The following is a 16,507-nucleotide window of genomic DNA, read 5'->3' as shown; positions in this document are numbered from 1 at the left end:
GGCACCTTGGGGAAGGGACATTAGTAGATCCTTGTCACAGCTACCTGGAAGGTGGTGAAGTATCAACAGCCCAGAACAAGTCACTCTGGATCAAATTAATTTATACTTTAAACAGTTAGAAGATGTCTAGAGAGATTTCTCTTGACAGTTTGAACGGACTGAGCTGAATGCCAGCTGACCTGTGAAGGTTGATTCAAGTCTGATGGGGAAATATAAACAAGCAGAGATAGAGCTGAGAATTTAGGTCATTTAGGCATTTAGGTCAATTATTTTTCAGGGGTGGCGGTAGAGCTTGTCGTGACAAGACATTCAAGTAATGGATCACAGATTCTAAGGGCATTCATTTGAATCTTGGCTCTATGCTGGTGCCAAGGCCACATGCCCCTCAGCACAGCTGTAAATCCACGTGCAGGCATCTGGGCACTGCCAGCTTTTTGTTCTCTTGATGTGGCTGGAAGTGGAGACTGATAAATCATCACATTAAGCATCACTATTCTCCAGGCTCACAGAGACTTGGAACTCACTTTTTCTCTGATTTATTTTGTAACAATGCAGATTTCTGTAGTAAAAGCAGCTTTAGTGGCACAAAAGACAAACGAGGATCCCTAACAGGGTTCCCTTTCCCCTGAATCTTTTGACAGAAAGGAAAGTTCTTTGTGCCATTCTAAACCAAGCAGCAATGCACAGGCTAACCTGACTTCTAACAAATAAAACTGTCTGTACTGTGAACAAACTTAGAGGTTTCATGCCCTGTATTTTTGAAGGACATTGCTCACTAACTGTCTCTCAAATGCCCCCAATTGTCTTGAAAAGTTTTGCTGGTGGATGGGACAGGTTCAGACCTAAAGCAGCATCTTCTCTTACACATCACAGGAGGCTAAGAGAGAAGCACCCAGTGCAATTCTAGTGAAGAGAAACAGATACAAAGACCATGAGAGTCTTATTGGCCTATTAAAAAAAACAACTTGAATTACAGCAGGAGCAAATAAAAACAGGTCTGTAAGTGTGCACCAGTGGAACCAGAAAAGCAGCAGAGTTGGATGATTCATTTTTCTGGACCCTTAACTAGTATTTCTGGTTGTCCTGAGATGTAAAGCAAACTAGACTTGTGGAGGCATTACAGAGTAGTCGAGGCCTGAACCTGTGTGCCAAGGACTCTGCTATGAGGGGAAAGTTTGTCTCTACTGCAATAGGCCCAGGAACTGATTTTATAAAGTGAGAATATAGGCCTGAAGTGATCTCACAAAAAAGTCTAGTTTCATCTCTTACTTTGAAGTACCTAGTTAATTCCTGATACATGTATTTAATCTGCCCTTAAAATCTCAATTAGAGAGATTATTAATAAAGAGCCTGTTCTATTACAGAACTGTAATTCTGGGCAAAAAGCCTTTCTTAACATCTAGACTTTATCTGCAGTTTAAGCTTCATTTTTCTCCTTCTTCAGTGAATGTGGTAAAAGGCTGATTACCATTCTGTTTTTATGGCTAGTTTCCATACAGCAAAGCTTCCCATTATTTTGTGTTTTCCCAGATCAAACTGGAGGAGTTAATACTAACTGCAATGGCAGATAAAGCCAGTGAAGCAGGATAAAATCTACAGTGAGAAGTTTTTAAGTCTCATGCACAGCAGTTATTGACAAGTGTTTACACCTCCTCTTCTTCTGTAAACAGAATTTTTCATCAGTGTTATAATAATGATTTAAATGAAAATAAATTAAATCAGACTTTCCTTAGGGGGTAGCCTTTACCACAGTTCTGTGTCCTGCAGAACACAAAAGCCATGGCAAGAGGTGCCAGCCAACGTGGTGACAGGGTCTGAAAGCTTTCTTCACAGAGCCTCCAACCAGCAGCAGTGGCAGCTCTGCTGCACTCATGTCTCCAGACACTTCACTTGTGAAATAAAGCAGTCATGCCTCCAAGTGCTTTAACAGCCACGTTCTCATCAAGATATTAAGCAAAAAGCCAGTGTGTCTGTGCTAGTTAAAAAAACCCCATAGAATATCCCTCCAGCACTTGTCTTCTGAACAGGAGAGTCGTGCTCAGGGGTCTGTCTCAAAGCACAGTGCAAACTCTTCTTCTGCAACGCTGTGTAGGATACTGTGGTGGAGATAGAAGTATCTCTCCCTCCAAACACAAGCACATACTGTCTTACAATCAATCTTTTGTTACAGGCTGTTACCTTCCAATATATTTTAGATTGTGTGAGCCATCCAGAATCCATCCTTAAAATTCAATAAATAAGTGCAAACAGATTGAATAACAACAATATGCAAACTACTTAGAACACAAACAGATAAATAATCATCCTGGCCAAACCTGACAGATCTTACAAGATAAAACACTTCAAAATGAATTTGGCTTAACATCAGCATTCAGTAATACAGTTTTACTACTACAGGTAGTAAAGTTGCAAGCCTTGTCACAAACAAATGAGTTCATTTTTGCATTTCATATACATGACTCAAAGACTGTAACAGGATAAGACAGATGATATTTTTATTTTCTATACTCCTTCCAAAAACTGTATTTCCTCTTACCTTGAATCTATTAGTGAACAGCTCCAGTTTTGGAAATAACTCTCTGTTGGTATACAGACTCTGAAGAGCTTTCAAACACTTCAACCTCACTTCACCTTGCTAAAGAAAACACACTAAGATTAGCTGATATAATACACTAATCAAACACACATGAATATTAAATAATATCATATTGTAATTTGTTTAAAGCACATTTAAAATTTTATGCAAACGAGTTACCAAAGCCAATTTGCAATTCAGCTAAAAACCACAAACCACATGCAGCTGCCTCCAAACAATGTTACATTTTCTCCCTATTTGCATATATAAAGAATTGAATGTGCCATCAGTTCAATGTCTGCTACTGTTTCCCTTTCAACTAGCAAAACAAAAAGATGAAGAATATAGAAAGCAATTTCAAAATAAAGCTGCATGATCTCAGGGTGGTTGGTGCAAAGCCAGTGCAGGTATTTCTCTTCAGGAAAGAGAGGACAGGTAACTGGTGCCTGCTACCTGCAGGCTACAACCAACACCCAAGCATTCCAAACGCCTGAGCATGGGCTGCCAGCAGCCCCCTCCAGCAACCCACCCAGCTCCTTTTCCCAGGGACAGAAGGAATAAAGACTGGATTAATGATTCTGAAACCTTCTGCAGCCCACCTCTCATCACAGGACAGGCCCAGTCTGAGGATGGTGCCAGGAGCCTGGGGGACCCTGCCCAGGAGCAAGGCAGCCGCCAGCCTGGGGAGCCCCCGGGAAGGGCAGCAGCTCATTCTCAGCTGCTCCTTGGATGGGGGTTGCTTTGCTCGGGGGGCTGCAGGCAGGAAACCTGGGTGTCACCAGACTGGGCCTATGGATCAAGGTTTGTCACCTGCAGGAAGGTGGGGGACAAGGAGAAGGGCTGGATCCCACACACACACACCCTCTGGGGGCTGCAGGGGCACAACTGCTCAGCTCCATGGTCTGGGCAAACCAGGGAGACTTGTTGACAAGTATCTGCAGATAGCAAGTGGTTATCAACAAAATGTGCCCAGATGTGACCTGTGGAGTTCACTGCAGTGTTAAATTAGATTTATGTGAGCACATTCCCCAGTCTTAAGGCCCAAAACTGCTCAAGAACTAACACAACTTATGGAACTTCAGTGAAACCCCAAGCCCAGAGGACTTTCTACTCCATCACCAAGTCTGTATTTTAAAAAGTGCTCGAGCTACAAACTGAAAGACTGACATAAAAACAAAAGCTAAAAATCCTGATTTTTAAGTCTTTTTCATCCTTGTCACCTATTTCAAAAATGGAAATAGAAGATAAAAGAATAACAGAAGTTGAAAGGAGGATTTTCAGAAGAACTTTTCCTTGAAGAACTATTTTTCCTGAGAAATCATCTCTCTGGATCTGTGAGGAGTCTCTGAGCACTCACATTGTCCTCTAGGGAACCTTCTTATTACCACTGCAGGGAGAGTCAATGAGGTGAAAGTTGTATTTGAAGGATCTATCACAAGATTTTTTCAAGATACACAGAAGAAATGTTTGAACATGAAGTTTATGTAGATGTGATCAACTGCTAAGTAAGCACAGAGAAACGCTGCCTGTCATAATTCTTCTGGTGGCACCTACGTGGCAGTACCAGCACTGCTGCTTCCTCTGCTGTGGTGCTGAGAACAGCCAGGAGCTCTGGGTCCTCACTCACCACAGCAGGGGTGTAAACCTCCTACTGCCTTGGCTTACGTAGCCACTGAGGATCAGGATCAGCTCTGGCATGGGATCAACACCATGGGGCAACAGGGGAGGAGCAGGTGGAGTTCCAGCTCAACTGGAGACTGTTCTGCCTGTGAGCAAAAGCTTGGTATCCAGCCAGAGCTGTGGGCCCAAAATGCACAACTCAGCATTGGTTGGTACAGAAAACATATCCGTGCCAACAGCAATGAGAGTGGAGACCTGTGAGGGTCCCTGTGGAGCCCAAAGCCCTTGTGGCCCTCACCAAACACCTTGAACCCATCGTCCCAGAGTTAAGTTCAGGCCTGATAGTGAGGGTGTCTCGAAGCCTTTAGCAAGCAAACCAAGCAAGGCTGATGGGAAGTGCAGCAGGAGCAGCAGGTCCTGGCATGGGCAGCAGAGCCTGACCAGGTGTCCTGAGCCAGGCTGTGCCCTCCTGCCTCTCACCAGCTCCAAGGCAGAACACAAGTGACTGCAGGAGCAGGTGAGGAAGGGAGAAAGGTTGTGTTACACCTGGCCCCTGTAGCTGAGGGCAAAGGCCCAGGGGACACAGAGGTAACCCCTGGAAAACCCTGCTGTGCTTGGCAGACAAATGACAGCAGCACTTCTCTGACAGCAAAAAGGTCTGTTTTTTAACATGCTGCTCAAGGATGGAATTCATCTCTTTGGAGAGGGAAGAGCCCCTGCATGTCAGCTTGCTAATCCTGTTAAGAAGGTTTTAAAAGAGAGTCAGTAAAGATTAGTGACAGGAACCCACAGGGGAGCATAAGCCACAGTGACCTAAGACCAGCAGAAGTGAAGGTGAACATGGACAGACTCCAGTCTGGAATGGAGGAGCAGCAATGGGCTAAAGACCATCAACATGCCAGACTCAAGATGGTTCTTGAGAATCATCCGAGTAACAGGAGCTTTTAACACCACAAACACTTTTCGGGGAAAGAAATACAGCAGAAATTTCCTATCTAGCAAGGAAGCGAGTGGGAATGCTGAAACTAGGGTAGTTCCCAAGAAACTTAAGCCAGGGTAAGAGTTGCAAACAGTGATGCAGAGCAAGGACAGGAGGAGACCTTCTAAAGTAAGAGAGAAACTTATCTAACTAATGAATTAATTAGGAGGTCAAGCACAAGAGGAATACAAAAGCCAGAAGGAAGATAAAATAAAAAGGGCACAGTACAGAACGGACACAAGAGGGAATCAAAACTTCCAGTAAGTATCTCTGTACAGAGGTTTCCTTTCACAACAGAGTTTGCTTTCAAGGAAGAGGAAAAAAGTAATTGTCACTTTTTTTTTTTTGGGTAGGAAAAGATGTAATAAATTAAAACTACAACACAGACTATTTAGCTTTTGCAAGGAGAAGCTTTTTAGTGGCAAACACAGTGAAGCACTCAGAGCCCTCCAGAAAGCTCTGGAATAACCACCACTAGAGTCATTTCAGCCAGTGAGAACCACCCCAGTCATACAGTGAACTCTACCTTGAGCTGGAAAGGAATAAGCACAAATATTCCCAAGACTGGATTTCAGCCAGATTTGCTGCAATTCTGAAGCTTATAGTGAGTTAATCTATGGCAGCAAATACTTGTGACCCCACAATACTTTTAATTCTGTTACAGCAAATGAGCAGCTATTTTTGGGTGGTCACATCTATGCTTCACAAACAGGAAGCACATTTCTGAAAGGAAAGCCCTGCTGTGTTTCCTAAGTAAATGATGGACAAAATATTTGCATTGTCAGCATTCTAAAACTAAACCCTTCTACTCTCTTGAGTTTTGTCCAATTTATAATTGTGCTAGTTGATTATTGCAGAATCCTGAATTCACCCACACTGCCACTGGTTCTGGGCATGCCTCTCTCCAGTCTAATTATTCCTGCCATTCCCCTTCTCTCAAAGCATTTTTAGATAATTATTTATATTTTTTAATTTTTAAAAAATATAAAATCATTTTTCATGAATGAGAAATGCTTCACGTTCACACTTCATTATTAATGCTTTCTTTTATTTGCAAACTGAAATTAGAACCTAAAACAAGAACTTGAAATGTTTATCAACTCTGTTTAATATTTTCCCTGATCAAAGCAAAGCAAGAATCAAGAAAACCTGGATATCAGCCAGCAAGATTTTCAAGTTAACCCTCGAGGGTTAAAGTGGTTAAGAGATCTGCTTTTGCAAGTAGAAGGGTTTGCAGGGAGGGGGAAGTAGAGAAGGGAAGTAGTAGAAGGGTTTGCATTTTACTTGGTTCTTATTCCCTGTTTTTTGTTGTTTTGTTTTTTTTCCCAATATATTCTTCCCATTGCACTTCCTTCCTCCTTTCTGTGCCTCCCCAAATGTCTCTTTCTCTCCATTCTCTCCTTCATTGCATCCTCTGCCTCACCCTCTATTCTACTCATGATCAGTCTCCCCCTTTACCTGAAGCACACACGACATCAATAAACTATCCCCTATCATGCATACCAGGACATTAATCAGATTAGTGAGCGATTCAAAGACTGAGAACCCCAGGGCATTTCTGAGGCCTGCAATGTCACAAAAATGTTACAAAGCAAGCAGAGCCAAGAGAGCAGCCTGAATGAATTCTTCTGTGTCTGGTCCAGATGGAAACCCACTTTTGTACCGTAACACTGTCATTTAAAAATTGTCTGATTTGAAAGAAGGGCTTAATTTAGAAAAAAAACAAATAACCATGAGTTAAAAATCTATGTTTAGGCTGCAGGCAAATGACTAGATCCTGGCCTAAGGTGAAGCTAACTGAAGAGGGATTTGAGAAACTATTGGATATGACAAGAGAAATAAGCTGGAAGTGACAGGAGGGAGTGTGGGAAGCTGTGAGCAGTGGCAGAGGGTGCTGTCAGGAAGGGCTGGGTTTCCCAGCTGGTTAAAGGAGTGTGTGTCTGGACTGCACAGATACTAGAGGGCACTGAGAGCTGCACAGAGCAAGGTACTGGAGGCTGCTCTCCCCTTGTAAGTGTTACCTGGTGGAAATGTTTTGCAAGGTTTAGAATGTGATCCAAAACATCCACTGCAATTATTCAAGGGATCATTTCTTTTGAATTAAAAGCCCTAGTAAAATAAAGCTCTCCACCACACCTAAAATACTAAACCTCCAACCTGAACTGATGTCCCCACTGAGAACCTGAAGCAATGATCTCTACCTCCTGAAGCATGCTTGCTGGTGAGGCACAGTGACCCTGGAAAGGAAGTGCAGAGGTGGAGCAGCAGCTCTGCCCCTCAAGAGCACTGTGGTGGCCATGTGGCCATGCCCAGGCTTTAGTGACAGAAGTGCAGTGTCCCTAGAGCAAAGAGTGGTCATGGCTGACTGCAGCAGTAAGCAGGATCTTCCTCCTAATCAAATTCTGTAACAATGAGATGTAATGTAAAAGTTAGGGGAAAGTCTGTAAAGTTTGAGAGTGCCAGGTTTAGGGAGGAAAGACATGACATGTGGAGCCTCTAAAGCATACAGGGTGTCATCAACAAGAAAAGAGCTGGTTCAAAACCAAGGTAAGATGCAGATCAGCCACAGCAAAAGAACCAGTGTCTGCCAACTTCTCCCCTTAGCCAGCACCAACACCTTTCTGACTGATCTTGGTCAGACTTGAGCAGAGTGACCAAGTCATGCCCTCCCTGTTAACCTGCTGTCCCGAGTTATTTATTTTATTATTAAAGAATCAGCTGTAAACTACGAGCTATGGACATCACCAGAAGGAATTTGCCAACTTTTAACTTTTTCCAGGAGTGCTCCTAGAACAAAAGAAGAGTCTGAATCAGGATGCTGGGATTGAATGAGCTTTCCAACAGGACAAGGAGGTCTCATCTGTTTCCCTTGGATAATGTTAGCAGAAGACTTCAGAGTCAAGCAAGTGTTTCTAATGGTTTTGGTGGGAGTGGGAGGCCAGGCAGTCCCAGCTACTGCCTGGTGTACAGAAACCCCACAGGCACAAGTGCAAAGTCCTGCCCTGCTCACGTTAGCAATGGGCTGTGGAGCTGAGTGGCCCTCAGGCCTTGCTGCCACACCACAGAGGCACATCGTGGTACCATCAGTACTAACAACTGTGGGAAGACAGAGAAGACCCTCTGGACAGAAAACTTTTAGCTTCCATCTAGTGTTTCAACAATTTTTTGAAGGAGAAGCTAAAGAGAAACTTGAAGGTCTTCAAGGGAAAATGAACTGATGAGAACTCCGCTGGTTGTGGAGCTGGTGATGTCTGCTGGGACTCAGAGATGCTCCCTCTAACCACTGGGCCATGTAAATGGAAGACACATCTGGAAATCTCTTTTCCATTCTGTTTCAGACACAAAGGTTCTCAGGGGTGATGTGAGGAGGTGCCTCTCTCTTGCAATCAGAAGAAAAGCATGATGGAAACATTTTTATGAAGATATTCTAACAGAGATTGAAAACACAAGAAGCACAGGACCCCAGCATGCAGTTTGGGAGTGCTGCATCCTAACTCAAGGCAACACCTTGAGATCAGCTGGTTGAAAGAGAAATAACAGGCAAGAAAAAAGAACAATCTCTTTAAAAATCAAAGCTACTAAACACGTCCTGGGTAGTGCAACAGCAGCTGCCTCCAGCACACCCTGCTGTGCAGTGACACACAGTACTTACCCTGTCGTGTAGTGTCCAGCCAACGTACTTTAAATAACTATCATTCAGGAAGGCATCACTGTACATTTTCATCCAGACACCAATTTCCTCAATGCAGACAGCTCTAATCTCAGCAATAGCATCACTAATAAGGAAAAAATAAAGGGAAATTAAAAGTATTAACCAGATTGCAGACACATAGCATTTACTCCTCATTCCCATCACCCTGGCTAGAATATTTTGCTCTTGCTTTTGATCACACTATGCAGGGCCTGTCTCTGTTCTCACTGCCACTTCTCCTACTCTTCGTGTCCTTGAACTCACTGATCTAGCCAATAATGTCAGTATTTCTACATCCAGATGTGGAATTTCCATTACCTCAAAAAATTATCGCCCTACTTTGCTTTGTAGTCTATTATTCCATCTTCTACCTCCTTTTCATACCGAATTCAGAATCCAAGCTACAAACCTCCTTTAGACAATAATTTCTGAAACATGGTCACTGACATTTGACTGTCTCCAGATAGAGGCATAGAAGAATTCCAAGGTGGACAAGTCCAAATGGACCTGCCAGAGGGGTAGAAGGGAACCTGTCCCTGAAAAGACCTTGTTTCATGCACTGCCAGAAAGCCCCAATAACAAACCCCAGAAGAACATTTCAATTTCAACATGGGTTTCTTGCAGGTTTTCTTGCTTTTTTCTACATTCTGGCTGGCAAGTGATGGAAGAGGCAAAGACACCTCTCAGGCAGACTTGTCAGCTACTTATTGTGGTGGGCCAGCAGGAAACTGTCTGGAGAGATCACCTAAAGAGATCAGGGATGGAAACGACTTCCATCCGATCGGCTCTTTCCTGCCTGCCTGCCACGGAGCAGGGCGTCTTTACTAATCATGAACGACGGATAAACCACGGGAAGAGGGATTGAAGCCATCTGGCCCTTTAGTAATTTCATCTCTGAGACATCTGTTACTATGAGAAATCACTTGTGCCACTCCAGCTGGCACTGCTTCACAGTCAAGATTTCAGCTGTAATAAAAGAGGAACATAAAGAGCCCCTGTACAGAGGAGGGAATGTCTGGTGCTTTGCAAACACTGGCCTTGCTTATAATTGAGACTCTAGTTCTGTATTTTTATTTTAAAAAATCTTTTTGGAAAATTAATAAACATCAATTTAATTCTAAACCAGCACCAACAGAGCCCAAAAATGAAAACTAATTTGTGAAAAGAAATAAATTCCAAGCTTCGAGCATGAGACAAACTGCAAAATAAGAGTAACTGTATTTTTCCTAAAGTCTTCAATTTTACAAAATGTCAATAAAATGTACTCAATCTTCTATTCAAGATACTTAGGGCAGAAGTTCACACACAGATAGAATAGAATAGAACAAAGCCATGTTTGCTCCATACTGCAACTGCCTGTGTAATTCCAACCTTCCTCCTGGGCCACCTCAGCACGTGCTGGGCACGAGCTGCCAGCCCCCAAGGTGAACACCACAGCTCCTGCAGGAACAGGGCAGTCCATGGCAGCATCACACACCACTAGATGTGGAACTTCTCCAGTCAAGACCCTATTTTTATTACTCAGTTTCAAATTCCAGGAAGGAAACTGTACTGAGGTAACAGCATCAAACGTGTTTATTGTACCAATGTGAGGGGGAGATCTGCAGGAGTGGCACCCAGTGGTACCACGTCTCTCATTGCCCATGTGAAACACACTGATTCTGTCAGCTTCCAAACAGAAGGTCCACAAGTGGGCTCTCAAGCTCCCTGAAGACTCTAGGTGCTCAAACCCAAGGTCAGTGTCAATCCAATGTGGACAAGCTGCAGTACAACAGAGCAGGGCAGTGAAGAAGCTGCTCCTACTTGGGATTTCTCCAATAGGTTTGAGATACTCTGAGGACAAACATGCTAAACTCACATCCAAGGGCTTGCACTGAAGAACAGCACTCACTGTGGGGAAAGAATGAAGCCACCATGGAGATAACATTCAATTAAAACTATGAATATATTAATATAGATAAGTCTGATTGTATGTTACTTCACACTACACTTGTTTAGCAATTCTCTTATATGGAGCTATTTTTAAACCAAAGAGAGATGGAAGGAACCAGAATACAGGACTGAAAGAACCATCTGAAGGACTGAGAAGCATGAATGAAGAGAAAGAGGGGAGCCACATGTGCAGCAACACAAAGGAGCCAAGAAGACATTTCCAATAGGGGATGACAGCCTGAGTTCTCACATCCAAGTAGGTTATTTCACCACCTTAGGAATTTACTAACTCTGAAGTTAACTACGCATTTACTAACTATGAATTCTGGAAAGATTTCATGGCAATCCTAACCAGAATCCAAGTGTCAACAGCTGTGTGATCATGCAGCACAGCCAGCCACAAATCCAGGACATCTCTTTTTTCTGCAAGGGAGCATTCAAGCTTTCCTAGGGAAAAACTGAGTCTTCAAAAGCTTCTCAGGGATCCCTAGGCACTACAGACAAACTCTCACTCCAAGCTGCTATTTATCATTAAAAAGAAAAAAAAATTAAAAAAGAAAGAATAAAGGAATTCAACTAATGACAAGATTTAGTATAATAAAAATTTAACATCTTCAGTGTAATTGGAAATGGGAAAGACCCACACCTAAGGCACATGAGACCAGCAGGCAGGCTCGAGGTGCTGGGGAGGCAGGAGAATTTGTGAGACCCCAAATTCCCACTCCACCACCATCTTCCAGGGAACTGTGCGACCAGTAAGAATCATTTGTCTCCTTGCAGGAGTCACTATCACAGGTTCCAGGCTCGTGTGATGCTGCATCAAACATGACCCAGTCAAGCAGCCCCTACATTTGTGCTGTGCATCTGATCAGTTGCTTCTTATTAAACTAGAATACTTTTCTTCTCATTTTTGCACACTTAAATAGATTTTTAGCTACTTGTCATGGCCACTATGAATCATTTAGTTTTCTGAAGATATAAACTATTTGTGGATGACAAGAATACATAAATACTAAATACATAAATACTAATCATACCAGCTTTGGAAGTACTTTGGAATAATTCATGGATTATTAGTTATCATAATTACAAATTAGTGACAGAAGTTTGTATTAGTTGCTAAATGCTTCCAGAAGGGAGCAGAACCTAGGCCAGCCAAAAAAACCTAACAAAACCAATGCTGGATCTACAAATATTAGACATAAAAATATATGTAACCTTCTTTCCAGCACAAACAGCTGGCTGTGTGGTGGATGGGAAGCCCTTGGCAATCATCTCAGATTCCATGTCCTCTCTGATCTGAAGATTATGCCTCCCCTCCTCTTCTTTTCTTTTTAATATACATCTACCCTGCGAGCAATGTTCAGCTTAACTTCAGACCAAAAAAAGGCTGCCTTTCAGATCCCTGGCCTACCAGTATTTAGTATCTCATCACAACACACCACAGGTGAACTCAGACACAAACGGGTTATTTTCAGATTAGGGCCCCTGAACATCAGCATCTCCAAGCCCCTACACATGCACCATAAACTTGTGAGTATTTCCCAGGAGAGACACTCTGCAGCCTCCCTGGACAAACCTTTTCCAGAGTGCAATTCCCACAGACCTGTTCACCAGCTCTGCTGGTTTTATAACCTCCGACACGAGCTCAGCGTCCTGCCTCTACCTCTCACATCTCCCCTTTGATGCCAAGTCTCAGTTTGAGAGATGATTAAAAAAAGAATCAACAGACAACACAGTATCATAAAGCAACACAGAAAGAGTCAGAAAAAGTGATTCGAGAAAGAATAAATAATTATGACATGGGGAAGGTGCATCTCCTGCATGTTTATTATGGATGTCTCAATTTTTTACCAAACCTGCTGTTAACCCCAGACTAACATTACACCTAGAAAATAGTTTAGCTCTTTCTGCCTTTTTTTTTTTTTTTTTTTTTTTAATAATATGAGCAGTGAGCACTGAAATCTCCTGGTAAATTGGAAGCCAGTCTCCAGAAAGATGTCACCTCCCTGCCACAGGAGCTCCCTGGCAGGCAGACAGCTTCACTCTGAGAGAAAGAGACTTGGAGGATTTTTGTTTAGATCAAGGACTTGCTATCTGAGCTACAAAGCATGAATCACTGGTGGAGTGTGAATCTTATTATGGAAAGGGATTTATTCTCTAGGAATAATTAAAATAATTTTCTTTTGAAATTACTACCACTTATCCAAGATCTAACACAGTAAAATGAGGTCAAGTTTATAAACCATTTGAACCACTTGAGAGAAAGAACACTTAAGGAACTCTAAGGAAGCAGGTATCAGTTAGAAATCATTTTTCTTCTTCCTCCCCCTGGCCCTAGTTCTCTCTTCCTTTAGATTGTTTTAGAACAGGTACTTCTTCCTCTCTAGGTGCTTGCATGGCTGGGACAGCAGGAATTTGAATCTGAGTTCTCTGCCGTCTCCAGGTTACTGGTATTTGGGCACAGGTTGCAACACACTCTCTGAGGAGCTCCACAGAAGTTAAGGAAACTGGAGAGACAATGACTCCTCGCAAAGGTGGCCCTCAAGGGCAGACTTGGAAGATGCCTCTTCTTCCTACCTCTCCAAGCAGGGGCAGAAGTGGTGTCCCCCTGCTCAGAGCACACCACTACCCTGACTGGTGGCAGCCAGCTCTCCAGGGTCAGCCTGGGCAGCTTTCTTCAAGGCACGGATAAGCAGAGTTATTTATTTGGACTTCCCTTTGCTAAAATCAGGCCTTTACCAACGGTGGCAGGAGGCATCAGAAGAAATCTTGGTTGGAAAAGGAGGATTTAAAAAGAAAGAAAGGTAAAAAAAAACAAACACAGAACCAGCATGCAGACCATCAAAAGGTAGAGACTGTTTCCAACCCCACCCAGGAGGAAAATATTTTAAGGTGACTTCTTGCTTGATACAACATACTAAATTCTGAAGAGACAAAAAGGGTTTGGATCTGGATCATCTTTAAGGTCCCTTCCAAACCAAACCATTCTGTGATTCTATGATTTAATTTCTTCAGCTTTATTACCTACATGCCACGGAAGCTGCCCTCACAACAAAATAGTGTGTGTGTTACACAGACAAATGTCCTAATCTGCTTGCTGACTTGGTGTACCCACCCTTCTGGGGCCCAGCAGCTCAAGGCTCACTGACCAGACACCTCCTTGCAAGCACCATGGCTGGGTACTGATGAAGATGCTTCAGCTCCACCATTGTTCACACTCACCCCTCAGCACCAGCCCCCTCCAGGGTTTTGCAGGCTTTTCTCCATCATTACAATAATCCCTCTGCCCAGCTGAGCTATGGGTTCTTCACCTTCTAGCCCTCTTCTCATACACTCTTTCTTGTTTCCTGCCATTTGCTTAAAAGATTTCATAAATGACAAAGTTGTAAACCAGAATTTAGATCTGAAAGGTTAATTGCATCGTTTAGTATCCTCGGATTTTATCTTTTGACTTCAATAAGTCAATTAACATTTAAAGAGCTGGTTGCACCAAGATGCTGCAGATGCTCTGAGATACCTTCTGATGCAAAACAGCCCTAAATCTGTTTTAAAAGACTATGCTCTCTGGTAAACCATCCTCCAAAACAGCAGGCACCAGTCCAAACTACTGGTTTGTGCAGTTCTAAAGAGAAGCACACACACCTGCACACCCCTAGAGGCACACAAACGTGGGTAACCTGCTGTGGGTGTGTATTCACAGCAGTCACTCAGTAAAACCCCCTTGGGGATGTGCTAACACCCCAACCACTTCATGTTCTACAAACACAAAAACATGTTAACTGAAATAAAGGCTTTTCATTGCCTTTATGTAGCTGAAGGAGCAAAAAGTCTAAAGGAGAGTTGTAGCACATAGTGGAAACATCAGAAATTCAGTGCTTACCCCTCAAACAAAAAGAAGCACTCAGCAACCAAACTCCCTCTTATGATATGCAGTGAGTATTTGGTTATTCTTAAGGTATGTCATGCTTGTACTTCCATCTGAGGTGACTTTTCAAAACACCAAGATTCTAACTCCATGTCTCCACAACTCTTTAAAGCTTTTCTACTGAATTAAAGTTCTGTGGCTGCCTCCTCTGTGTAATTAATGGGGGTTACATTTAGTTTAACACTTACATAACTTCAGAGTTTTAGATATTCCTTCTAGGGTATCTAGGACATTTTATCTGAAGAAAAAACAACACAGGAGCTGCCTGTGACATTGCTGAGGACTGTACTTGGTTACCATGCGTTTTCTTACCGGTATCTATGAACAAATATACCCTTAAAAATAGAGTTCATCATATTTTCGATTTCATCTTGGTTTTCTTGTAGCTGCAAAACACAAAACAAAAAGAAATCAAAGGGAATTGCTTATTATAATTTCATACTCTACAATTCCTACTGGGAAACATCAGAAGAGCACTTAAGTAAAGACATTAGTAGATGGACCATTGTCTGCTTTCCCAGCACATGCCTGTGTTGTGGGTATATCCATCCATACACATACATAAATATATGCAATGCCTTAATGGAAAAATGTTAACATTCTCTGCAAATATCAATTAATTAAGTTTCAAATTAGTCTTTTGAAGTGGTCACCACTATTTTTTTGCCTAATGAAATTTAGACAAGAGGAGAGAGTTCAGCGATGCCAGCAGTGTGAGCTGCCAGAGAGTGAGGGCTGCAGAAATGGAGCTGGTTACAGATCAGGAATCTCCCCTCTGAAGAAACCAGTGTCCTGTTTAAGGAAAGCACTGAAACATGTTCTAGTCTGCAGTTGGGTTTCAGGTGCTTTCACTTAAGTACCCACAAGGATGGAGCTTCCCAGAGCCAGGGCAGGGGCGCTTGGCATCGCAGCACAGCCAACAGCCAGGCCTTGGAGCTCAAAAAACCCAAACCACACCCAAACAAAAACCAAACCCAAAAAAAAATGTGTTCCAAACATGTTTTTATAAATAAGAGTGTTTTTTTAAAGACTTGGTACTTCCTGTGTAGCTGGATTCTAAGGACTCTCACACTGTCAGCTTTTGTACCAAACTCAATCAGTAGGACTTCATGACACCAAAATGCAGCTTTGTTACATAAGATGATGCCAATTTTATACAATCAGCTTTTGGAGCAGAACAACTGCTGCATTCAGCTCCATCATCCTGCCACCAAGGTGTTTCTGACTGTCAAAGCACAACACCACAACACCTAGTAATGGAAATTCTTACACATCTTTAGTATGAAAACCACAACACAGCCTTGCTAGTACAGAGGGCATAGATGCATAAAATAATAAAACCTCGATAATCATGGACACACATATTTAACATAGAAACCATCTTAAATTCAGAGGCAGAATTATGACTATGATTTTACTTTCTGCACAGCAGGAGCTCATCAACACTTTCACCCAGGGGTTTATATTTTTCCAACCATGTTTATAAATATTTTTGCAGCATCTTCCAGATAAGATCTAAAGTAGATTGCCAACCTCAGTAAACAAAGTCTTCCAGTTTTCTAAAATGTAAGGAGGTGCTGTCTCCATTTTGCACATGGGATAAGCAAGGCACTGAGGGTTCTTGACTGCCTGGTCAAACACCTGCTGAAGAAATTAGTTCCACAGCAAAGATGGACAGACTAAATGCTTGTTCAAGAACACACAACCCAGAGGGGAGTGTGACCTTCCAGTCACTCTTCAGGTGTTTGAATTCCCAGGCTCCAAGCAGACCAGCAGCCCCAG

At 42.6% G+C, this 16,507-nt stretch overlaps 1 protein-coding gene across 6 annotated transcripts in view; it reads right to left on the bottom strand.

Annotated features, from left to right (window-relative positions):
* STAG1 (stromal antigen 1) overlaps positions 1-16,507 on the bottom strand; it is a 138,254-nt gene that overhangs the window by 61,877 nt on the left and 59,870 nt on the right. For all 6 annotated transcript variants that reach the window (XM_051625905.1, XM_051625904.1, XM_051625910.1 and 3 more), the window contains 3 exons: positions 15,038-15,111; positions 8,827-8,950; positions 2,537-2,635 (listed from right to left, as the gene is read on the bottom strand). In XM_051625905.1, coding sequence (XP_051481865.1) covers positions 2,537-2,635; positions 8,827-8,950; positions 15,038-15,111 — 297 coding nt within the window. The remainder of the gene's footprint in view (positions 1-2,536; positions 2,636-8,826; positions 8,951-15,037; positions 15,112-16,507) is intronic.

Source organism: Apus apus, chromosome 8 (assembly GCF_020740795.1).
Source record: "Apus apus isolate bApuApu2 chromosome 8, bApuApu2.pri.cur, whole genome shotgun sequence".
In the NCBI taxonomy this organism is placed as follows: domain Eukaryota; kingdom Metazoa; phylum Chordata; class Aves; order Apodiformes; family Apodidae; genus Apus; species Apus apus.
Note: the sequence above shows the minus strand (reverse complement) of the source record. Positions and strands in the feature narration are given on the sequence as shown.